Below are 25,536 nucleotides of genomic sequence, written 5' to 3'. Positions count from 1 at the left end.
CTGGATTCTTCTTGCAGAAGCCACCCCTATGGCCCCCCCGCTACCAAACCCTTGCCACATAAACCCAATACAAGTCAGTACAGATATCCTGTGCATTCAGGGACTGCAAATTGCAGGCGTTGCCACTTCTAACATCTAAGGAAAGAAGGTACAGGTTATGAATTTATAGTATAATATCAACATATCAAGTTGTGACAAAAAATAATGTGGAAAAACAATACTTTTAGCAAGAGCAAAATAGTTTACATTTAAATACATATATATACATATATATATATATGTATACATATATATATATATATGTATGTATATATACAAAAGACCGGGAAACCTTCTATTCAGGACATAAGCTCTTTACCGCCTGGAGTTTACACTGGAATAAGGAGGATGGTATTCTTTACAGCAGCTCTGATGAGAGTCATATATCAAATCTTTGAGAGATGAATGATATGATCTGGTATGCTAAAACCTATTTCCATTATGCACCCTAATAAGAAGTGGTTGCTAGTCTATTAGACTGGATCTTATGCACTGCTGTTGCTTGGCTTTTAAATAAACATTAGTGTGTACCATCCTAGGGATTTGAAAATAATGGCTTTTAAAACAGCTTTTCCCAGCACACCAAATGTTGCATCATTCGCGCTGTAATAAGAGGATGAAATCCTGCTGCGAGTCCCTGAGGTGTGTCTGTTCAAAACAGTGCAGCGCACTCTAGGGCAAATAAAACAATGGGAAATCAGGAGAGTTCAGCTACTGTGGCTATTTATTCTATAGCAACTTCAGTCCGAGCCATGCTGATAGTTTTTCTAATGCTTTAAATCAAACAGCAGGTATCTGTGGCCTCAAGGTAAGAAATGCTAAATATCTGCTAGTTTCCAGACTTGAAACATTGCGGTTGCCCTACCTGAAAGAAATATTACCATCAGTTTACCAGGAACCTCAGTGCTACTATCATGTGTCATTTTCACTAAGGAACATGTGATTGGCACTTCACAAGACGTTTAACAACTTCATCTCCCAAATGTTTAACAACTTCATCTCCCAAAGATCCAATTTTAAGTAATTTGCAAAATATTGTGGTTATTATATTTTCAATTCCTTATACTGGCCACAAAAGTGCAGCCACAAACTCTTCCATTTCATTTCTTTAACAATCTAAAGACTACTCTTGACATCTAGCCATGACATAAGAAGTTGTATCGCTGTTTACTTCAGCAGGCCACCTGTCCTGCCTACATGTTCTCTGGCCAATGAAAAAGAATTATAGATATAAGCATAAACTGGAATAAATTGAATAATTGCCTGCAGTGGTTTAGCTCCGGCAGGCAGCTCAGCCCCACACAGCCACTCACTCACTATCCCCAAGTGAGATGGGGGAGAGAATCGGAAAGGTAAAAGTGCAACAACTCAGGGACTGAGATAAGGACAGTTCAGTGGGTAAAGCAGAAGCTATGCACAAGCAAAGCAAATCAAGGAATCCATTCACTGCTTCTCATCGGCAGGCAGGTGCTCAGCCACTTCCAGGAAAGCAGGGCTCGTCACGCACAGCAGCTCCTTGGGAAGACAAGCGCCATAACTACCAACGTCCCCCCCTTCCTCCTTCTTTACCCCAGCTTTATTGCTGAGCCTGATGGCACACGGTGTGGGACATCCCTCTGGTCAGCCTGGGCCAGCTGTCCTGGCTGTGTCCCCTCCCAGTTCCTGGTGCACCCCCAGCCCCTCGCTGGCAGGGCAGCGTGAGGAGCAGAAACGGCCTTGGCTCTGTGCGAGCACTGCTCTGCAACAGCATCATACAAGCCTCTATGAAGAAAATTAACTCTATACCAGCCAAAACCATGACATTCCCCCAGATAAACGTTTCTGAATGTTAATGATCTGCTACTTACCAGCACATGCTATTCAAGACTCCTGTCTTGCCTTAACCAGCAGGTGCTCCCTATGCCAAGAGAACAAAGGCTTTCATTGGCACTAGCCAACTGAAATTGCTAGTACAAGGCACTTTTTATCTAACTTACCAATGACTGTCATATTTCCATGACTTATTGTTGTTCCTATAATTCTGCATCATATTTGCCCAGTTTGCAAATTTCACTTCAAAAGTTAAAAGTCTTGCTGGATTTTATATCCTCATTCATCTCCAAGAGTAATAACAATTTGGCAGGCCGGAGTAAACACTGTAATGAAAATCTTGGGAGCCACTGAGTTTTCTGCTGTGTTTAGTCAAAACACTCTTGAATTTTAAAATATGAATAATTGTGCTGAAGTCAATAGAATTACTATATGTGTTATGTTAGAGTATGCTTTGCTTGGTGCAAATTCCTGTAAAGAAGTATTATCTTCAAAATCTGCTCTTGAGGTTTCTCCTGCAGTTCAGGAGGAGTTGTGAAGATGAAAGAAGCACATTAGTTTCTTGCAGCGGAAATGCATTAATCTTCATGATGCATGAGCAGCAATGGTGAGGATAACAACCTTTGGAGATACTGTTTTTGTCGTGTCATAAAATATGTCATAAAAAAAAAAAAGTGTGTATGTGTTCTTAAAACAAGATGAGCCAAAATTATTGGGAATTAACTTTCTAAATAACTGAAGTTCTCTGGTGCTCAGAACATCTGCCCACTGGCAACTACAGGAGCAGAATAACTTTGTTAGTCTTACCTGCATGTATGCTACCTGCATGTGGACATCTTATTTCTTTTTTGTTTGTTTGTTTGTTTTACTTTATTTCTGCCCATATAAGCATGACAGTCGGGAAAAGAGGTACATCTAAAAAAAAGGATCCATGTTTACAGGAACCTTACCATTTCAAAAGGCCTGCTAATTTTAATATTTACTTCTGCCTAACTGCCCTTTTCTTAGAAAACCAGAGAGGGAAGAAGCAGCAGGACTTCCCTTGTATTTTAAGCACAGTAGTTTTACTCTCACTAGCACAATACCACTGTAATATGTTTCTGTCATTTTTCACCTGTAAAGAAAAACAGGATGTGAAAAGAAAAGGCATTTAACATCTCTTTTTGAGGTTCCACTATCCCATATTCATTCAAGAGAGAAGGAAGGAATAGCTTTTGCTACCAGTTTCCCCAAGTTCATCTAGACTTTTACCGAGCTCCATTTCTTGGAGATGTTATAATTTAAATTTCATTTTCCATAGACTCCTTCACTTGCATGGAGGTGTGGTCCACATCAGAGTTGGCTCAAGGCTTTTTACTAGTCAGACAACATTCGTCTCCCTCCAAGGATTTTCTCTTATGTTTAGCAACCAAAAACAAGCAAACAAACAAAACTACTTTGTGCTGAAGCAGCTTCAGTGTTCAGGTTGAGATAAAGAAGTAACACTGTGAAAGTTTAGTGAGGTGGCTGTGAGACCATGCTTGGGAGGGAATGCTAAGAGGTCATTGGGACTTCCAAGAGTGCTGGGAGAAAGCAGAGGCCTATGAAGAATCAGCAGAGGCTTTTAGATGCTTAACTGCAGATTGAAGTTGTGCACCATGGGGTGGATAGGCTTTCAGAAGTGTGCTGGGCAGTTTTGAGGCAGTTGTTAACAATGAAACGGTCTCCTTCTCCTACTTTTTGTACATTTATGTGTGTTTTGTTCCTGTAGACAAAATTGAGGCAAGCTTTGCTACCTATTCAAACCTGTTTGAGTATAACTTGTTAATTGGGATAGGTCTGAATAGTTAGAGGTTTCACTGGTGGACACTCAGTTTTCTCGTTATGCTCTCAGATGGCCCATAACAGGTGGTATGTATCTTTTAAAGGCAGAATAATGTCATATGAATCAATGGGAGAATGAATCAAGGTGGGAATCAATGTCCTACACAAAGATCTAAAAGGTTTCCAGGCTAGAAAAGTTAAAGTAGACTCTGAGTTAGGGAACAGCTTCTAGAAAAGACTGTTTCTCTGAGAAGGGTAGTGACAGCTGTCTAGTTTGGGAGGTAACAGAAATGCCTTTTGGAAAGTGTGTAGGATAGGGCAAAAGTACAGGAACATCATTGCTTTAAATTAATTAAATAAATAAAATAGCTATTTAGTAATTTTGAATATAGGTTACTGCACCTCTCCCTGAGCTGGCTGTTAGGAAGCATAACAAGCCTTCTGGGACCTTCCTTTTCTGTTAATTTAAAGCTGTTGGAGAACACTGCAAATAGGCTGGAGCTCTCTAGAGCTGGAATCAAACTCACTGTAATGAAGGTTCACTCGTGTGCCTTGTTGGAGCTTATTCCTGGGACTGTACTGACCCCTAGTGACTGCAGCTCTAGTTCAATAATTTACAGTCTATTTATATATTTATTTATTTACATAAAGTATTGCTATACAAGGCACAGTTTATCAACAAATATCTCCATTAGGGTGAAATTGTTAACATCCTCCTTTTAAAGCAATCTTTACAATTTCCAGGAAAATTTTGTTATGTTTTTATTTTACAATCTTTTTTTTTTTCCTCATTTGTGTGTCAACTTGAGATATATTATGATATATTTATATATAAACAGCTTATTTAAAACATCAGTGCTGCTAAGATCCTGGGAGGTGGTGTTTTTAAATTAGCTGTAAAAGTTTGTTCAGGAATGCAGGCTCTCACGCTGGAAGCTCTGCAACTTTTAATAAAATACAGATGGTACCACTGTTAATCTGTTTACTACCTAATATGCTTCACCTACACTAGATATCTGATGTGCTTTTAGACGTACCATCTGGAAAAACATTAGCATATTTTTACATGTATAAGGCGAAAACAACAGATCATTCCTTTCCCCAGGGCTTTTCAACTCAGCAGTGGATTGTGTATATGCATACATGATACACCAAGTTCAACTATGCTTCAGAAGCCCTTTGCCTCTGATCTTTGGCACATTATCTAAGCACTGATTTTCAAGTACTGTTAGTTTAAACCAGTGTGGGGGTTTTGTCATGCAGCGAGTAAGTGAAGACACAGAAATCCACTACTTAAGCCTCATAATGTGAAGTACTGAATGCCCTCAATTTCCTTTGAGCAAAGGCATTTGTGCGGCACAGCACAGGCACAAAGGCCACACTCTTAAGGGTAACACACCACAGAGTAGCACAGACCTGTGCCCACTCAGGTTTGCTGCACTGTGGATCACTCAACCCTTGATGTACAAGGGACTGCATGTTATGGAGTGTGAGGTAGCAATTGGAGAGATGAAGATGCTTTACTGATTTCAGGTGCAGAGATTGCTGCAAATAACTTTAAAGTTGAAAGATGAGTTCACGAAGGCATACTTTTATGCTTGCCAGTTCACTGTAGTCAAAGCTCAGTGGAAATTATTTTAATCTAATTAATTACAGTCCTGTTAAAAGCAAGGTAAATAATGCAAATAAAATTCCATACATTATTTACTTTTACTAGGTGCATTTATTGTTTATGAATATACAAACACCATTTTTTAAACACAGTATAGTAACAATATCATACAGTAAAGCACAGTCTCTGCTTCAGGTGGCTCACATTAGACTCCTCTTATTTGTTCACCTTTAGGTCACTTATTTTTTATCTATCCAGTACATGAAAACAGTGCTAAGACTTATGTCCTTTTTATATTAGCTCAGAACTATAATAAATACATAGATTAACAAAGCTCTTTGAGTTTAAATACAGTTAAGGGAAAGAATCAAATATAATATTTATATTTTCAGATGTCATAATGCTTTCTCAGATTTCACAATATATACTTAGAAAATACATACAGTAATGAACTTCAGCTTATTTCTAGTTCACCGTTAAGTTCACAAATTTGGAGGCTAGAAGTTCACTTTGTTACTGTTTCAAATCCAAACCATGTCAGCCATTTATGTTTTTTGTTTGTTTGTTTGTTTGTTTTTCACACCATTCAGTGCTCAGAACATATTTGATCAAATATGGATTCACCAGGAAAGTCTAAAACTGTAGCACCACCTACTCTGTCATTATCTGATGCTGGAACACTCAGTAACATTCAAATTTTTTGCCCATCTGTTCTTTTTAGTAATTTTAAGTAAGTTTCTGGCAAACACACTGTTAGTAATTGTAATGAACTCTCAAACTTCCACTTCTTTGTACAGTACATTGATAAGTAAAACCAATAGGTTAATACCCAAGCAAGCAAAGAGTATCAGCTGTACTCTGAAATAAAATTACTAAGGCATAGTGGGATCTTTGCACTGCTACTCTCAAACCAAATAAATTGCAAAATTTAAATACTGAAACCCTTCTTAATTAAATACTAAAAAACAGACCATAATAATAATGTTTGGCCCTGCTCAATTTATGGTTCTGCCAAATTCAATCCTCTAAATGAGAGAGATTGAACAATCAGTAAATGTAAAATTTATGTTTATTTGACATAGAAAATGAGAGTAAAAGTATTTTTCTAGATGTTAAAAAATAACTGGGTAGTATAACCCTCCAAGTCAAGATTTTCAGCTGCCTCAGGCAGACAAGATACAAAATGTTGCTGCAAGGCATTGTGTGATACAAGTTGAGAATCCAATATTTAATTAGAGGGACGAAGACATTTTCAGTACACTTTATCACTGATTTTAAAAAGATGTTACCTGTTTTTTTGTTTTGTTTCGTTTTTTAACATTTTCTACCTCTCAGCTAAAACAGATAATCTATTCTTTTCTCAGCTAAGAAAGGAACGCCCAACTGCCATTACAGCATTTTTAAAATTTAAATTATTAAAAATTAAATTTCTAAAATTAAAAGTAATAATATTTAAAGCATTACCAGCCTATTTTTTTGCAAGATATTCTCAGTAAAGTAGGACTGAGAAATGTATGATGATATTTCTCATAGAGCAATAGAACAATTTCAGCTAGAAGGCACCCTGGAAAGCATCTGATACAATTTTATGTTCTAAACAGTCACAAAGAAGCAAAGTGCTTTTATTTTCATAGCCATCGGTGCCACTGAGGTAATTACTGGATCACAGTGCTCCAAAAAAATGTTTGAAGGGCTCTCCTCCAAAACTGAGTATGTTTTAAGAATGACCAAAGGTTAAGTAAATGCAAAAAAAAATGGAAAAAAGTTTGAGACAAAGATATAAATTCACATATATGTAGTAATTTAGCATTAGGTACAATAGTTGCACACATTGGCTACTGACCAGTATTTCATGGAAGACAGAATCCTTTGCCTTGCCCCTCTTTTTCTTTACTCTCCGGAGGGAATCTTTGAAACATGTTTCTTTCAGTTACATGGCCCACAATTACATAATTTTCAGTTTTCCAGAAAGCTATTTTGAACTTTTGAGTGCATTTTTTACCTTTTCATCTTCTGAAGTTCCTCCTTCTGGATCCATTTCCTCCTTGCACCTGCCTTCTGGTGTGTCAGTTATTCTATTTTTACACAGTGCTGTTTACTGTTTGATATATTGATCCAATCCTAGAATAAAGGTGATCAAAACCCATTCTCTCCAATTACAGGAAAGAAACCAAATCGATCTGTCTCACAGAAGAAAAAAAAAATAAAGATTATGGAAATGCAGAAAAGATTTAAAAACAAATCTGTGCTCTCTAGAGAAATATTCGTACGTTGTCACTGTTCACTTTAAAAGCATTTATATAGTTTATTTTTTCAGGAAGTGATGTTGTAGTCTTCTTGTCAGTCTTCCTCTCTGTCTTTATCCAGTCTTTTATACTTTTGTTTAAAATGTGTGGAAAAACATATTTCTGTTAATTCTTGTTTTGTTGTGAAGTTCATTTAGTTCATAACAGTTTTGCTGCCCTACTAAAATGTCAAAATATCAAGATCAAACTCAGACTGAGACCTCAAACATCTGGAAAACAATTACATCATCTACAAATCTGTCTTTCACACCAAAACAGCCATTTTCTAGAATGCATTAATATTACTGTTTACATTCAAAGTCTTCTGAATCTGCCAAGTGCAACTAATAATATTAATTCATATTAGTAATTTTTCATTAAAGTATCTGTCAAACAAAATGGTGGAGTTCTCTGTTTAAGGATTTTCCCCCTCTACAGACATCTTTTGCTAGCAGTCTTGAAGTGTACAGCCATAGTCTGTAATAAATCATTTCAACCGTCAAATTTTAACAACAGATTAAACTTCATGAATAGATTGAAGACCTGTATATGTGCACATACAGAACATACATTTTTAATTAGCATTTTTATCACTTTTGATAAAATGTTAAAGTGTACTTCCTGCAGATTATTTTTGAGATTTGCAATTTTATCATCTTTTGATGTCCAGTTGGGCAGTACTTGTTAATTTCCTTCTTTTAATTTAAATTTTTCTTGTAAGTTGAAGTATTGGCTTCATATGTTTCTCCTGTTTACAAATCTTTCTCCTTTTATATTCATTTCCATTTCTTCTTGGCTCTGTGGTCAAAATAGATATACTGAATATTTTGTGCATAATCTGAGTAAAACTGTATGCTCTTTCAGAGATGTTTTAAGAATTAAACCTTCAACACTTACAGAAGCAATAGAAATAAAAAATATTTCATACTAATATAATTAATCTATTTTCAAAATGTTTCATTAAAGTATTTTCCTTCCAAAACCTTTCCAAGCAGATGTTTGAGAACCATGTGGTACTTGCACAAAGTGATCAGACATGCAGTAAGCCTAGTGATGCATTGCAGTAGGTGGTTTTAGGTGCTTTGCATCTATCCGGTGCCTCAACAGAATTTTGCATCTCAGACTGGAATCAAAATGGCATAATGCTCCCCTGTGTGAACTCATCTGAATACCGATAACTGGGCCACTTGGAGGGCTCTGAAACACAGGGTCACAAAGTTGCACATTTGTGACCCATCCACTTTGCACTAATCTGCTAGAGTTCTTTTTCTTTCGTTTCCAAAAACCAAAGAAACTGCTCAGAAAAAAATAATAATAATAATAAATAAAAACAAACAAACAAAAACACGTGTTAATGACCATCTTCTATAAAATAAAGTCGTGGTAAAAGGATTCACCCAAGAAAGGGCACTGTTCAGCAGCGTTTCAACTTATTTCTTCCTACTTTCAGGGATGTACTTTCACAGCAAGCTAGAAGGTTAAGCTTGCAAGAACTGAGAGGATGCTCTGCTCTTCCACCTTTTGAACTATGCAGCTGCAGAGTGAAATATCAGTGGAGGACAGATAAGGAGACAGGAGATAAGAAGGAAATGTCTTCCTTGAATGAAACACAGACTGAAGACTAATGGTTTGGCTACTCATCTATGGGAAAGGAGATACAGGTTCTAATCTCTGCTTTCAAGACAGCTGCAAAATGTATTAATGGTTCTTAGGGCGTATCCTGAGGTTTTTGGTAGCCTGAGTCCTTTTATGAATTTGGACCTAGACTGATCATAGTTCAGCTATTACAGATACTTCATGAGCAAACAGAGACAAATAGATTGCACATATCTAGAGTTTCTTCTGCTTTGTCCAGTGTTACAAGACAAAACCTACTTCATTTATCTCTTCACTTTAAAAGCAGGTACATATTTTGTATTCATATCAGTGATATTATAGAAAATTAGAAATCATAGGTTAGCTATATAGGCAAAATTGTATGTCTACAAACAAAACTAACTACTCATTCAGACTACTCAGCATTGCTTAGAATCTTGCAGTCTTTGGTTGGGTTAGTTTGAAGAGCAATGATACGTTTTCTTGGCGAGGAGATATGTCACCTTTATTAAAAAGACTCAATTATAAATATTTCTATAAAACAGGTACCTGAATGGTTGTTTTAAACTTAGAGAATGTCTTTGCATGTGGATTTCTTTTCCTCCAAGTTGGTGCATTACAAGATCCTGAAGTATATTTGTCTATAGAAGAAATATATAAATTGTTTCTAATTTTCAGCTATAATTTCAGGAGAGACTATCTTAGCCCGATATGTGATTTAAAAGAAACAGTTGCTGAAATATCAATTGATGGATCACGTCAATCACCCCTAAAATGCAAGGTATTATTAAATATAGACTTTATGCCTAGTACATTAAAAAACACTTATAATCTTGCAGAATTTCTACAAGGCTCACAAGATCTTCCAAGTGACGTGATTCTTCCAAGGACATCCTTGAGGTAAACAGAATGAATGTCCAGTGTTGAAAATCTTCCTGATGGGACCAATTGCTTTTAGTTTAAAACAAAACAAAACAAAACAAAAATCCAGCATACTCTTTTATCTCTGCTTGTGAAAGCATTAGATGCAAGGCAGTACTACATTCTTGTGCAAGACTGTTGGTTTTGCATCAAGGTATGTTGCCTAATGAATAATCATTTTGTATAAAATTTGGCTGAAATTATTATTATCAATATTCTTATTTTCTCTTAACTCCAGATTAAATCCATTAATTCCAGTGAATAATTACATAATAATTCTAAGCTTTTCAGTTTATATGCAACATCTAAGTATCACAGTTTTCAGTTTGGGTCTAAAATCTTTCATTTATGTCAAGCCGAATTTTTGGTTTGGAGCATTTCAGACTAAATGGCTCAGGTGCTCTTGAAAAGAAAAGTATCAAAAATGGTAATGGTTCTTCTTATGACAAAAATTCTGGTCATATTTTCTTTGAAATGCTTTTTTTAGCCTGGAAATTTTAGAAGTATCCTTTGCAGTAAGAACATTCTCTCTGTTATTTCTATACAACCTGTCCAGATTTAATCAAAACAAATATTAAAAGAAAATATATATATATATTAGTCCTGCAGACTAAACACTGATGTCAAGTTTCATTTGATTTAACTTTATTCATCTAAAACCAATACTTTGTCTAAAGGAGGTTTCTTTTATTGGAAATGAAGACAGGGAGGTATATCAAGACCGGGACTCATTTCAGTTTAAGACAGATGAATAAAACTGGCGAGATGAATCCTTTCTTGTCTTATGATTATTTAAATTATTTACCACTTAATTTGTTGCTGAAGTGACAGATAAAAAAAACAATTATCCAAATTAACCATGCAGACTGGAAATAGAAAGACAAATAAAACACAAACTATGATACCACATTGTATAAAGCTGTATTAGCAAGTTAAAAATAAAGTGAAAGATGTAAAATTATCGTTATATCTGAAACAGATTGCCAAAAAGAAAGATATAAGACTCAGAATCCCACTGTAAACTTCTTGTTAAATTATGACATATTATGTACTACCAAGAAGATAGTAGAGTATGTCAAAGATGGCAAAACAATGAAGGAAAACATCATCCTGAAAGAATGGCAGGAATAATTAATTTGATCCTCTCTCCAGTATAAATAATGTGAGAACATAATATATCATGAAGAGTGTATATCACTGAAGTTTGGAATATATTTAAATTGATAATGGAAGTTTGAGTAAGGCCCTTGTTTATGCAAGAAGAAAAATAATTGTAAATAATGAAAATAATCATAAATCATAAGCGAAACCACGGTGAAATGCTAGTTGTGAAAAAAATACACAAAAGTCATTCCTTCATCCCCTGATGGTAGCAAAAAGTTGAACAATGAGTATTTCTTGAAAGGAAACTGAAATTCTACTACAAAACTACTTCTACTACTTTTGCTTTCAATGCTTGGAGTAGTATGAGAAGTTAAAGGGGACTATTACAAGGTTTATTTATCTAAAAAGAATATATCACATAAAAGAAGCTGTGAAAAGTGGGAATCAGTATATTTGAGCACATCAGCATATCAAAGGATTCATCCCTCTTTGGTAGGCAGGGAAATGAATCCCTTCTGTGAAGGTGACTGAATTATTTTTCATAAATATTCTGATTAATTTTAAATGTTTAATTTTTTTTAATGTTAAATGTTTATAAAGCATAAAAGTATTTACATTTCTGTTTATGGATACTACTGCAATCTAATTATGAAAATTGTGCTGGATTAAATTTACTCTTGCCCATATTTAGGAATAAGTACCTAAACAGATATTTAGCAACATTTTAAGAATTCTGTGTAAGCAGGAACTCACCCATAGATCCATTAAACTTTGGTTCTTGGACATCTGTAACATTACGGTAGAACACATATGCTGATCTTCGAGGTTCTGAAGAACTGAAGTAAGTGTTTCTTCCAGCTTGTCTCACAGAAATAATAGAAGACGCAGTTTCATCATCCTTTCTTTTATCACTTTGTTGGTAACTTGGTTTAACTTTTGGGTTTGAAGTGTGATTTTCTAAAAGAGAAAGAACAAATTTATAAAGAAATATTACGACATTATTCAAAATTTGACATATTAGAGAAGACTGGAACCTGGAAGACAAGATTAAAAAAATGTTCCTTATAGACAGTCCAATCAAAATACAAATTGTCTGTATCTAACACTAGGAACAGAACTAGGCAGTACTAAATCATCTAATAGTTTAGTAAATAAAAATGAACAAGCCAACCATTTTCTAAAAATACCTTTGCCTGTTGCTGTATTAGATAAGTTTCTTGGCTCCTCAGAAATCCATTTCTTTTTCTTTACTCCCTTAAAATGACGCTTCTTTACCAATTCAGAGCGGCTTGTTGCTAAGGAGTTAAAATAGCACAGATTTACTTTTTCAAAAAGCACACAACATTTTCTTATCAAGAAATGCTACAGTGTTCTGAAAAGCTCATCTCCCACTTCATACACAGGTCTCCTTGGGTGAGGAATGTTCTTTCTCACCTTAATTATTTTTAAAGTATCATCCCACAAAAGTAAAAACTGCTACATTTCCTCTAGCAGACTTCAGGGTCTCAAAATCTTGTCAGAAAACTCAAAATTTGGCTAAAAACACAGTACTTTGAACTAGTACAATTACTTTGATTGGTTCTGGCTCAGAACACTTCCCATTAAGAATGAGAAAATCTTCATTAGTACTGTAAAAGAAATCTCATCTAAAAATCAGAAAATATATAATAATTAAATACCTTTTACATTTGAATACTCTGATGCAATTGGTGCTTTTTCTAAAGGTAGTGCCTCATTTCTTTTCCCTTCAACAAATATGTTTCTCTGTGCCACAAAACAATCACCTCCTACAGAAAATGAGCATCAAAAAATCATCTACACCAAAGAACACAATGAAAAATCAAATGTGGACAACACACATAATTTGCTATTTTTAGAATTACATTTTCACTGAAATGAATTTAGAAATGCAAAACGAAATGTGAAAAAAAAGAAACCAAACAGATGATTCATTAAGGCCCACCAAAAGAAAAATAAAAAAGATAAACATCTAACATTTAAAAGCTTTAAATCAACATGGGTATGAGCAGAGATTTAATTATAGGATTGCTTCTCAGTGGTAACTTTTTACTAATGACAGTGAAGAACACCTAAAAGAGAGACATATACTGTACATAAAAGTTGTAGTAAAAGAATTAATATTTAAGATACATTAGTACTGTTCCATACAGTTCTGGAGCTAGAAGATGCATACCAGTTTGCTCAAAGCTAGACCAAGCATCCCTAGCATGGTACTGCATTATTTTGCACTGACAAACTAAGGGAAGAAAAAAAAAGAATAATACAGTAAATATTATTATTTTTACTACTAGTAAGTATTTAAGAAGAAAAATGAGTAAATACTGTTAAGTAAACACAAATTCAAGGATAATAGTGCATTCTTTAACCTTAATTACATGATTCTACACTAAACTGAACGTGGCAAGACACTACATCTTCATTAAGTTCAACTCTGTTCAGAGAAATCAGCTCCCATCAGAAAAGACGCAGGATTGGAGCTTAGTATTTCACTGTACGATAACTGAAAAATACCAAGCCTATTCATCTTAACTAGGGATAGTCTCACATAACAGGTTTTTAAAGCATACTAACTTGTCATTCCTACACATTTTTTATAACTTCAGAGAGACATTTATTTTCCAAAATTAAGCAGGAAAAAGTCAGTTGTAATCAGCATAGAGGAATTTTTTTTTACTAGAGACTTAAAGCAAGTGGAATCATAAATGATACTTTTAATTGTTACAATTAACGGTGCGTTATAATAAGAAGTGCATATAACATGAGTAACAGATAAAAACTCTGTATCTGACTTATTCTTTTATATTTAAATCGTGAAGTTTCATATACACATATTCATTTATGGCAAATGTATTTACCACACGATGTTCAGCAATGAGAAGACAATGTTAAAGTATATTACCTCCATTTTCAAAGGATCTATGATCTGTTCTGTTAATACCCTCTACTGACACTCTCCTTCCTGAAGTCTCTCCCTTACTTTTCATATTATTAAAGTTTGTAGGATTTGTATTACCATCACCTGGAAAGGCAACAGAAAGGATATTTTAGCTGCTTGTGTGTAAGCACATTAAATCAAACTCTCATTTTTTAAATCCCACCTCTGTGAGTTAGTAATTAGCTCGGAGCAATTTCCTTTAACCTCTTGTTTTATATTATTCTTTCTCTTTTATTAGTCATTTGGGTAGTGTGTAATGTAACTCAAACACTGATGTACACTGAAGTTTTTTAAGAAAATGACACAATACTCAGGTTACAGAAGACTACAACTGAAAAGTAAAGAACCAGCTACAAATTATCTGCTAGTTCTTTAGCTTCTCACTTTTCATGAATGATACTTATGAATCCTATCTGAATGAATATGTGGTATTTTTAACATACATGTCATCGTAATATATAAAACCTCAGAAACTTAATTGAAGAAATGCTTTGGGAAAACGCATCTATCTGATTTTTTCTGAATGTATGTAATTATAAATATATATATTAAAAGTTATAAATACTCATATGTTTGTCACTGAATTCTTTGTGTACAGTCTAAATATATCTAAATACTTGCCAGAAAAAGTTTATCAAAACTATTTGAATAACAAACATTTTAAATGTAGAAATAACAAGAAAATATTTTTACCCAATTCTGTCAAACAATTTAGGCTGGCAAAAACCATCAGTCAAAAAAGCATGACTTCAAATGCAGTATAACTCAAAATGGAGAACATTTTTCCACTCTCATTTTTTCATTGGCACATCTTACTCATATTTGTTTTACATAAAGCAGTATTATCAAGATTTAATCCCTAAAATTTATACTACTATAAAAATAAACATGTTTTAAATTAAAAGTAGCAGGTCATTTTTCTGCCCAGCAATTTTTAATGGCTGACCTACTAAATACTCTAGTGTCTTAATAACATAATTCTCTCTTCTAAAATGGAACATTTTATTACTTATTCAATAAAGCCAAAACTAATACAGATTTTTTCAGTCACACCACTTGCTCAAGCATGAAAGAGAAGAATAACAAGGGAAATAACGATTTATTAATTCATATTTCTTTGACCATATTTATGTTAGAAAAGGTGAAACATTCAAAACAAAATGTAGTTATTTTGTAACTATCTTTCATAAGAACTTAAAGTTTTTTGTTATATTTTTCATTAAAATTGAGTTAGGTGAAAGTTGGTGTATAGCCAAATTGCCATCTCAACATCCAATATAGTCAGCAGAAAGAGCAGAGCACCTCTGAGAAAGTGATTCATTTAATCTTTGGCAGACCTTATCAGGAATAAACAGCCCATTAAGAGGGCCTATCTTAGTCCATTTAGAACAGACAGCCTATATGAGAAATATAAACTAAGCTTGGGATGTTTAAAATTAGACTACATAAATCTTGATCTTAAAGAAAAATATGAAAGGCCTATGTTGTGTATCTCTGGAAATTACATGCAGGTTTAATGTTAGCCAGTTTCTATCTTTTCCACCTACAATCAATACAGGTAGTCGTCATGCATGTGACTAAACATATACATGGGGAAAAAATAACGATATATTTTAATGTTCTTTTTATGTGCTGTATTTTATTTTCACTAAATTAAGAAGAGGGGGAAGGAGGTGCAAACTATGCAATAGTTTCTCCCTGGAACAGTAATACAAAAAGCAGTAATCATTGTACAACAAGACGAAAATACTTGCCTTTCTGCAAATCCTGCTTGATATCTTCCAAGGGCAATAACTCATTTTCTAGAGACGAAGATACGAATTTTGTTGATTGGTGTTCCTGAGGGTACTGAATCCTATAATACTCTCCTAAACACAACACAAAACAGGAAAAAATACTTTTATTATATTGGCAGCATTGCTGTTTTTGATAGAGTCGTTAATTTCGTATTTACCAGATTTGTAGCACATTTCCTTTATTGCTCTTTCCTCTTCAAGGTCTGAAGCAGTCTTAGCCAACAAATTAAAATCATCTGCAGGAAATATTTTTTAAAAGATTACTAGATATCTATACAAAGACCTTCAATGTTTCTTAATGATCAAATACCATAATGAATTTCATTTTGGTCATGACTTTATTTCTGACTGCAACCTCTCCTCTGGGCAATACAACGACTCTTGAATGTTAGGTATTTCCAAGTGCAATGGAATTTCAGCTACACCTATTAAAAAGCTAATGCCTGTTGATTTAAAATGACTTAAAACCATTTTCAGTACTCACTCACAAAATGACCATTTATTTACATTCAAAAGGAAATCTGATTAAACACATCACCAAGAACTTCTTGTCAGTAAACCTCTGCTCAAAGTTACTATCCTGTAATGTCTGCTGGCAGAGCTGGTGAAGTGAGTGTTCCTCATCTGTCTCAGTTAAGGTTAGTAAGACTAGCAATGACCCACTTTTGATACTGTCTCTTTTTTTTGATACTGAAAGTTAATTTAGTTTATTCAGAAACAGAGTTAGGAAGCACTAACAATAAGCAGCCCTTCCAACCTGAAAGGCAGTGGGAAAAGTGAAAAGCAGCATGGGGCTCCCTGAGAGCTACTACCAGAGTAGTTTGCAGAATGCCTACGTGAGAGTGTTTTCTCACCTTGACTCTCTGGGGACGCACAATTCATTCACTCCTTATGAATCTCTAATCTCTAAGTGAGATACATCCAAATGTTTAATTACAGTTTTTGTGTTTTTGTTTGTTTTGTTTTGTTTTAATATGTATATATATATGTATTCAGTTTTGCATGGGCTCTTTTTACTAGATTTAAGAATAACTTTTTGTAATAACATGTGACTGCCTAAGGAGGGTTTAATAACAGAAACCTATGGCTTCACCTTCATTGATAAGCATGTACAGCCCCAACCTCTTTTCAAAAAATTGTTTCCATTAAAAGATGTGCTTCCTAAACTTGCAATTTTTATAGCATTTTACCCATAACATTAGACAGTGCCAAAGAACAGAAAATATTTGCAGCTGTATAGATCAGAAACATTTTTGTTTGGCACAAAACCAAAATGGTTCCTGCATTGCTACTGTAAATCCCCTGTTAAACATTCCCCAGTAGTAACTGTTACAGAGATGGCTAAAGCTAAGGCACACAGTAAGTCCTCAGTCAACATATAGTATTAACTATTAAAAATCTTGATGAGAAGAGGAAGACATTAAAAATGTCTTTTTAAATGAAAGTGCCAATAGCTTAGATCATCCCTGAACTGAGAAATTTGAGTAATATTTGATGGTCATCAGAATATTTTAAACTCTATTTGATGAAAAAAGGGGAATGTAAATTATACCAGTATTGAAATATAAAGCCAGACATTTTACAGAAGTTAGAAAATGGTGGCTTACTTATGCATCTGGTGACTACCAACTGGGAATACTTTGGGAATTATACACAAATTTCAAAAACTTGTCAATAACCCTTTCCTAAAAATGTAATGGTTATTAGAATAAATCATTTATGAACTATATTTTAAGAGCTGAAAAACATCCACTGTACTTCCTTGTAAAACAAAAAAACAAAACTTGTTTACCGTTCTCTTTGTCTTCAACATCCTCTTCATCCTCCTCTTCATCCTCTTGGTGGTTGATGTTTATAATCAGTGGAGGGTGAATTGGTCTTAAAATATTCTCCTGATTTCTGAATGATTCTTGACCACAGGCTGGATTCAGAATTCCTTCTTGGACCTCCTCCTGCAATGCGACATCTGCAAAAAATAACGTTTTTTTTTGTTGTTGTTGTTTTTAAAGAAGGAACTAGGTTTGGACCAACAGGTAAACTTTTGAAATCATTATATTTAAAGAATCAGCAAAAAGATTTATTGTGCAGAGGCAGGCAAAAGAGCATCTTCCAATCACAGAAAGTACGAAAGTGAATGTGCACTAGCTCCTTTGAATGGAAAGATAAAGCACAGCTGAATAAAGTCTTTTGACAAGTGAAACATTTTGATCATCCTACACTGTCCAAAAAAGGTTGCATATCTCTTCCTACTAGTGGATAGATTAATCTAAGTTTCTTTCTTTCAATCCCTTTGTTTATAACATAGGGAAACATGTGATTAGTAATACGTTGGCTGAAGTGAGTAAATGAGTCTAGGATCCCACCTGTGGAAATGTATTAAATCTGCTGAAGGCAGGCCTGTATTGGTCTTCATGGCATCAATTTTGAAGAATGTAGCAGTGCTAAGCACTAGATTACCCATTTTTAGCTTGTAGACTTCTTTTTTTCCATCAGAATTTTCTAAATCACAACTCTCTTGTACAAATGTATAAGATTCTACAAATGTACATAGCGTTTGTATAAATGCTATGTACAAATGCTACGTACAAATCACAGATTTTGTGAAAGAATATGAAGTTCATAAAAATAGTTTACACTAAATTAGAAGAAAATCATAAAAGCTATGATTTTCCCTATAAACCTATGTCTACCCATAAAGTTTTGCAGCAAAATTATTTCAGTACTAGGACAGCAGTTTCTGAGACCAAGGAAATGCAACTGACTGAAAATAAAAATGATGAAAAATAGAAATAATACGAAGCATGGGCATTTTCTTTTATTCCAGTTGTTGTTAGCCTTGTGCATTTTGTGCTTGCAAAAGAGAAACATATGTATATTTTAAATCAATTTTAAAAACACTATTGCAGATCAGATTTATTGCATGTATCACATGCAAGAGCAAGTAAGATACAACCCTTTAGCCTGGTGGAGCTTTTTTCAGTCCCAGAGTATTATTACCTTTGGATAGTGTAAGCCAAATCAAACTTAGTTTAACAAGAACTTTAAGTCTTGATATAAATAAATGCAGCTTTAGTATTTGCAATGTTGTTGTGGAACACACAGACTTTGAAGTTACACATATTCCAGTAAAAAGAAAAGCACAAAAGCATGCCTAAGTTTGTAAGTGCTAGCTGGCAGAGGCCGATGTTGTGGATGTAGGAACTGTACAGTATGGACACTCATAGAAACATCACTTGCCTTGGTCCTGTGTGATTAGTTAAGCTCTACCTTACCAGATACAACAGCCTACCCTTTCCTGAAAGAATTTCAGGAACATGAGGTGCTTGTTTCTTAATAGAGGTCATTATAGACATTTCTTATGCCATCTGTCTACAGCTTTGCAGATAAGGCCAGTGAACAACTGTATTTCAGTTCACCCGTTCACTTGGCTATGACAAGTCTGCCAACTTCTCACTCCTGCTTCTGCCTGATTTCTGACATTTGTCTTGGTTCCCTGCTCTGGGCTTTTACCCTAGTCCAGCTGCATACCAGGACTGCTTGTAGATAAGAGCTCCATTTAGAAAGAACTGAGGGGGGAAGCAAAGGAAAACAACAACAAAAAAGCCTGTAATGTTTTTTGTTTTGTTTGTTGTTGTTGTTGTTGTTTTTTTGTTTTGTTTTTAATAATCTGATTTTCAGAAGTTAAAAGAGAAAGTATACTGCCTTACAAAATATTATTGTACTTAAACAACACGCATCCAATGCCAAGCCTGAAAAATTTATTCTAAATGCTGGACGGTTAATGTATTTACACACACAGCACTGGAATCTTATGCTGCCTTCCAATGCGGCGTCTCATTCTTATAACATGTTGTGCTTTATCAACAGATGATGCTACCAAACACATAATGCTAATAGTGATCCTAACAACCTCTCCCCTCCAACACAGACGCTAGTCTTAATTTATTACATTCCTACTGACCATTTTCATTACTCTGTATAATCTGGTAAATATCTAAGTACAGAAGAATGTGAAAAAGCAAATTTCTGAAGGTGTTAATTGTTGTGAATATTTTAATAGTGTTTCTGACTACTGATCTGACCATAATTGTATTGGGTTTATGTGGCAGGGGGCTGCAGGGGTGGCCTCTGTGAGCAGAGCCTAGCAGCTGTCCCATGTCAGATCAGAGCCAGCTCCAGCTGGCTCCTAAAGGGACCTGCTGCTGGCCAGAGCCGAGCCAGGGAGCGACGCTGGTTGGGCCTCTGGGAGAGCAGACTGAAGAATAGTAAAAAAACTCCCGTGGAACATCAGATGGGAGAGAGGAGTGAGAAACAGCCCCACAGACCCACAGGTCAGTGCAGAAGGAAGGCAGGAGGTGCTCCAGGCACGCAGCAGAAGTTCCCCTGCAGCCTGTGGAGAGGCCCCTGGTGGAGCAGGCTGTCCCCCTGCAGCCCATGGGTCCCACATGGAGCAGACCTCCATGCTGCAGCCCATGGAGGAACCCCCCCGGTGGATCAGGTGGATATGGCCTGGAGGATGCTGCAGCCCATGGAGAGCCCCCACAGTGGCAGGCCCTGGGCCGGAGCTGCAGCCCGTGGAGAGGAGCCCACGCGGGAGCAGGGGGCCTGGGGGGAGCTGCCGCCCGTGGGGGACCTGTGCTGGAGCAGTTTGCTCCTGACGGGTGGACCCCGTGGTACGGAGCCACGTTGGAGCTGTTCTTTAAAAGCTACTGCCTGTGGGAAGTCCCCGCAGGCTCAGTTCGGGAAAGATGGTATCCCGTGGGAGGGACCCCACGTGGAGCAGGGGCAGAGAGTGACCGTGAAGGAGCAGCAGAGACGAAGCATTAGGGACTGACTGCAGCCCCCGTTCCGTGTTCCCCTGTTTATCTTTTTTTTTCTCACTGCACTAGTCTGTTAATAGTTCACAATAAATCATATTAATCTCCGTATGCTGAGTCTGTTTTGCCTGTGAGGGTAAATGGTGAGTTAATGTAAAATTTTTACTCGATGTGTCTTAGCAACCTAAACTGTCATTTATTAATTCTTCTTGCATGTAACTGGTGATTACAGAGATTTGTAACATGACAAATAAATTAATAGAGCAACCCATTCAAATACCAACACAATTCCTTTATCTGCCTTGAACTTGACTTGGATCAGGTCATACCTGATTTATTTGCAATAGTATGACAGAATCACAGAATCGAAGGGGGTGGAAGGGACCTTGAAAGATCATTTGGTCCAACCCCCCTGCCAAAGCAGGCTCCCTAGAGCAAATTGCACACGTACACATCCAGACAGGTCTTGAATATCTCCAGAGAAGGAGACTCCACAACCTCCCTGGGCAGCCTGTTCCAGTGCTCCGTCACCCTCACTGTGAAGAAGTTCTTTCTCATATTGGTTTAGAACTTCCTGTGCTCCATTTTGTGGCTATTGCCCCTTGTCCTGTCCCCACAAACCACTGAAAAGAGGTTGGCCATATCCCTTTGTCTCCCACACTTCAGGTATTTATAAACATTGATGAGATCCCCTCTCAGTCTTCTTTTCTCAAGGCTGAACAGACCCAGGTCTCTCAGCCTTTCCTCATAGGGGAGACGCTCCAGGACCCATATCATCTTTGTGGCCCTCCGCTGGACTCTTTCCAGGAGATCCCTGTCTTTTTTGTACCGGGAAGCCCAGAACTGGACACAGTACTCCAGGTGAGGCCTGACCAGGGCAGAGTAGAGGGGGAGGATCACCTCCCTTGACCTGCTGGCCACGCTCCTTTTAATGCATGCCAGGATCCCATTGGCCCCAAGGGCACACTGCTGGCTCATGGTCAACCTGTCATCTACCAGGACCCCCAGGTCCTTCTCCTCAGAGCTCCTCTCCAGCAGGTCGTCCCCCAGCCCGTACTGATACATGCAGTTGTTCCTTCCCAGGTGCAGGACTCTACACTTGCTCTTATTAAACCTCATTTGGTTTCTTCCCGCCCATCTCTCCAGCCGGTCCAGGTCTCGCTGAATGGCAGCACAGCCTTCTGGCGTGTCAGCCACTCCTCCCAGCTTCGTGTCATCGGCGTACTTGCTGAGGACAGACACTATTCCCTCATCAAGGTCGTCGATGAAGATGTTGAACAAGACCAGACCCAGCACCAACCCCTGGGGAACGCTGCTAGTCACAGGTCTAAATAGTATATTTCTTGATCTTCAAGAGTACATTTCTTGATCTTAATATATATTACGTAAGCAGTGGAAGTTTAAGGATGCTTTTGTATATTTACTTACTTTAACAAATTGTTGAGAAAATATTTTTACTCACTGTTACTAGGAGGCAGAAAAAGTCCATTTATATTACGAGGTTTGCTGTGATGGAAGACACAACTGATCCTCACACAGCCTAATGGCTGTGTTTCCCAGAAACATGAGATGCTGCTGTACTTCTGCTGCAGGACAAAGTAGTTTTCAGATATTGTAAATATAACAATAAAAATAGACTACATTGACTATTATAAAGTATACTGCTGTGAATAGATACATAACACTTTGGAAGACCATATTCTGGTATGTTAGAACACTATCTACAGTTAAGTCAAAGGAGTTTTAATGATGTAGAACTGTTACCAGACAAGAATCAGAGTAAAGCTGTCTATGCACACTGTACTGCAGACTTTTTATGAGATGCTGGGAAGAAAAAATCTATTATTTTTAATATACAACATTTTTATTTAATTTGTGTGTTTGAGTTTCTTTTTCTACTTAATGGGATAATCAGACCTATCTCAAATGAAATCTGCTGCACAAGTGCAATACTATACTCTCTTAATATTAAAAGATACAGGCCCATGGGAAAATAAAACAAAACCCACAAAGATGCCTAACAAAAACTGATAAAGTAAAAATTTGAGAACTTGTAATCCTTGTACAGACTTGTCAGTCTTGGATTACAAAACAAGAGAAAAAAAAAAAGTCTTTTGTTTCATTTCACATTCAAAACATCACTTTGGAAGGAGAAAGTCACTTTTGATTTCAGACTAAAAAAATGTGCTTGAAGGAACTTGCTCTTTTGTACCTCATTTCCATATGTCTAAATCTGCAAAACAGATGCGAACATTCTCCTTGCCTTCATAATGAGCACACAGTATCACAGCTAAGAGGTTTTTCACAGTGACAGAATCTGCACTTGAAACCCTAATGAGGAGAATGACTTTGAGGCTAAGACATATTAGATTCCCATGTATTAGTTCCTGACTTAAATGTCAGTCTCCTCCTATAAAACTATTTTTAATTAATGTGGGAGGCAACACAGCAGCCAAGAATAAACGTGTTATGGTGACAAATGCTTACAAGTTTACAAAAATATTCAGGATATGATGTTCTGAGACTACTGTCATTTCACTGCTCACACCATCTCCCAGCTGTTTTTACATATGACAAACAAAAGCCTAATTAAAAAAAAAAGTATCAACAGCTTTTTTTTTTTCATTTTTGCTGCTTTACTCCTACATATAATCACACTTCAATTCTCCCTATATTAATATTCTTCCAGTTTAAAAGTCTGCATGATACTGCATGATTAGCTCTCTTCCGATGCAAATCCCTTTCATTAGTCAAACAAAATTATTTTTCTCTATCTCTTCCTTACTAACGGTTTTTAGATTCTAGCACCATCTATGATTATACAATTCACTTATCCCTATAACCTGAGGTATCTTCCACAAGCACGTGATAAGGAAACTCCTAATTTCAAAAAGGAACATGCTCATGACCGTTACCCTGAATATGGGAAACTCAGGTTCATATCTGGGATATGGAACACATGCCAGCTGGGATTTGCAAATGCCAGACTAACAGCTATTTTTTATTGAGTTTCTGCCTAATTTTTAAAGGAAAAGAAAAATCACGCTTGAAAATTGTTACCAGTTGGAATAGAAACATTTCTTTGAAGAACCCCATTTTGAATGACTTTGTTGCATATAACAGGATGTAAAGAAATTCACATTGTCACTATAAGCAGAAAATATACTTGGTTTGTTTATTCAGAATTAATATAATTTTGATTCAATAAAGAAAGATGAGCGATCAGTGATTTTTATGTGGGGTTCTAACTTGTGTGTTCCCTAAGTATCTGAGCCCAATTCACATTGAGTATTTAGGACAATTAGCTCTTCTCATTCTGAAAATGAGACATTTGATTTACATATGCTGCCATGATCAAGGCATACCAACTTCTAAATCTAGATAATAAACCTCCCTCTAAATATGTATATATCAAGAAATTCAAGGATGCTGATTACTCTAAAATCTACAGCATTTACCTGTGCGTAGGGAGAATAAAAATAGAAATAGTTGTCATTCCCAGCTTCAGCCATTTTCACCTCTTATGCTTCTACTCCACTCTCTTTATGCAGGCAGAGCATACATGAAAACATAAAAGCTATCAACGCATAAGCAAATCTTAATTTTATCTTGAAAATAGTAGTTTTCTTTTAAAAAAGGGGGCTTCGGAACTTCAGCTCTGCTTCTTTTTTGAAACAAAACTCCAACTGACAGCGTAGCTAAAACTAAGTACACTTGAACTACAGAGGTGGTACCTTCTCCAGGTTTGTTATCTGTTGAAGATGGTTGCTAGCCAGGACAGAATGTTACACATCCACGGTCACCCATTGATCCTCCAGATCTTGTGACATCATCATGATGACATCATGTGACCTTTTGGGCTTGAACATCTTCCTTAGTTCCATTGCTTCAGAATAAAGTATGGAAAATTGGACCATTTCCAAGAGTTTCTTGTATTCGTCTTTCAAAGTTTCTTCTTTCAAAGATTTCCACATAAAATGGAACAAACCCATTTTGCACAGTTTAAATGATACCCAACTTCTAGCTGCAGAAGCTGTGGTCTTCAAAACAAAACTTTGATATAACTAATACAACATTTACCCTTTGAGTAATTTTTAACCAAAATTCTTGCACCCAATGTTTTTCTTACCGTATCCTCCTTTGGATTGAGACACTTGGTGCTTCCTGCGAGTACACTGTTAGGTGTTAACTGCTTATCTTGTTGCTGCTAATTGCTTTTTCTTGCTACCATGATGTCCACCACCACAGATAAAGCAGAAAGCATACACTTTTGTTACTAATTAACACCTCTATTCCTGTTCAGGTCCTGGGCTGCCTCTGAAAAAATAATAGTAATACATTTAGCGATGAAAATAGAGTTTTAATCCTGGAAAATGGTAAGGGATACATTTATTCCGACTACATGGGATCAAATCACTGAGCGGCATCTCTGATTTCAAGATGAACACTGTAGAGCACTTCTAGATCAAAAGGTGGCACTTTAGAAGTAAAACATAAAAGGAAGAGCAGAAAGGAAAAGGAAGTCAACCTCAAAGGCGAACCATGCCAAAGCTTACAGAGCAGGAAGGATACAAACAAAGTTGAAGAAAAACGAGGTAGATATAAGATGGAATTCAAGCAAGAGCACTAGCAACACCAGAAGTACATGCAATTCGGTGTTCTTTCGGGAGAAAAACCAAAACAACAGCAACAAAAAAAACCCTCCGGGGCGGTGAGGGCAGGCAGGAAGCGTCCGCAGCCACCCCCCGGGGCCGGGCCGGGCCGGGCGGCAGCAGTAGCTCCACCAACCGCCGCCCCA

The 25,536-nt window shown here is 36.3% G+C and overlaps 1 protein-coding gene across 7 annotated transcripts; it reads right to left on the bottom strand.

Annotated features, from left to right (window-relative positions):
* Positions 1-5,351: 5,351 nt before the first annotated feature.
* On the bottom strand, positions 5,352-25,528 carry C1H12orf50 (chromosome 1 C12orf50 homolog). 7 transcript variants are annotated; one of them, XM_048061039.2, is made up of 14 exons: positions 25,384-25,528; positions 24,868-25,055; positions 24,197-24,279; positions 22,201-22,324; positions 17,714-17,887; positions 16,080-16,157; positions 15,880-15,993; positions 14,090-14,209; positions 13,364-13,426; positions 12,849-12,956; positions 12,357-12,464; positions 11,923-12,126; positions 9,694-9,785; positions 5,352-8,346 (listed from the first exon to the last, which is right to left on the bottom strand). In XM_048061039.2, exons 3-14 carry the CDS (start codon positions 24,248-24,250, stop codon positions 8,284-8,286), a joined length of 1,302 nt encoding a protein of 433 aa, XP_047916996.2. In that variant the 5' UTR covers positions 24,251-24,279; positions 24,868-25,055; positions 25,384-25,528; the 3' UTR covers positions 5,352-8,283. The 7 variants fall into 7 exon arrangements, with proteins under 7 accessions (XP_047916996.2, XP_066851547.1, XP_013038049.3 ...); XM_066995446.1 differs by having other exon boundaries at positions 22,201-22,321; XM_013182595.3 differs by lacking the exons at positions 24,868-25,055; positions 25,384-25,528 and having other exon boundaries at positions 24,197-24,466.
* Between the last annotated feature and the right edge of the window lie 8 nt (positions 25,529-25,536).

Source organism: Anser cygnoides, chromosome 1 (assembly GCF_040182565.1).
Source record: "Anser cygnoides isolate HZ-2024a breed goose chromosome 1, Taihu_goose_T2T_genome, whole genome shotgun sequence".
Classification (NCBI taxonomy): Eukaryota; Metazoa; Chordata; class Aves; order Anseriformes; family Anatidae; genus Anser; species Anser cygnoides.
Note: the sequence above shows the minus strand (reverse complement) of the source record. Positions and strands in the feature narration are given on the sequence as shown.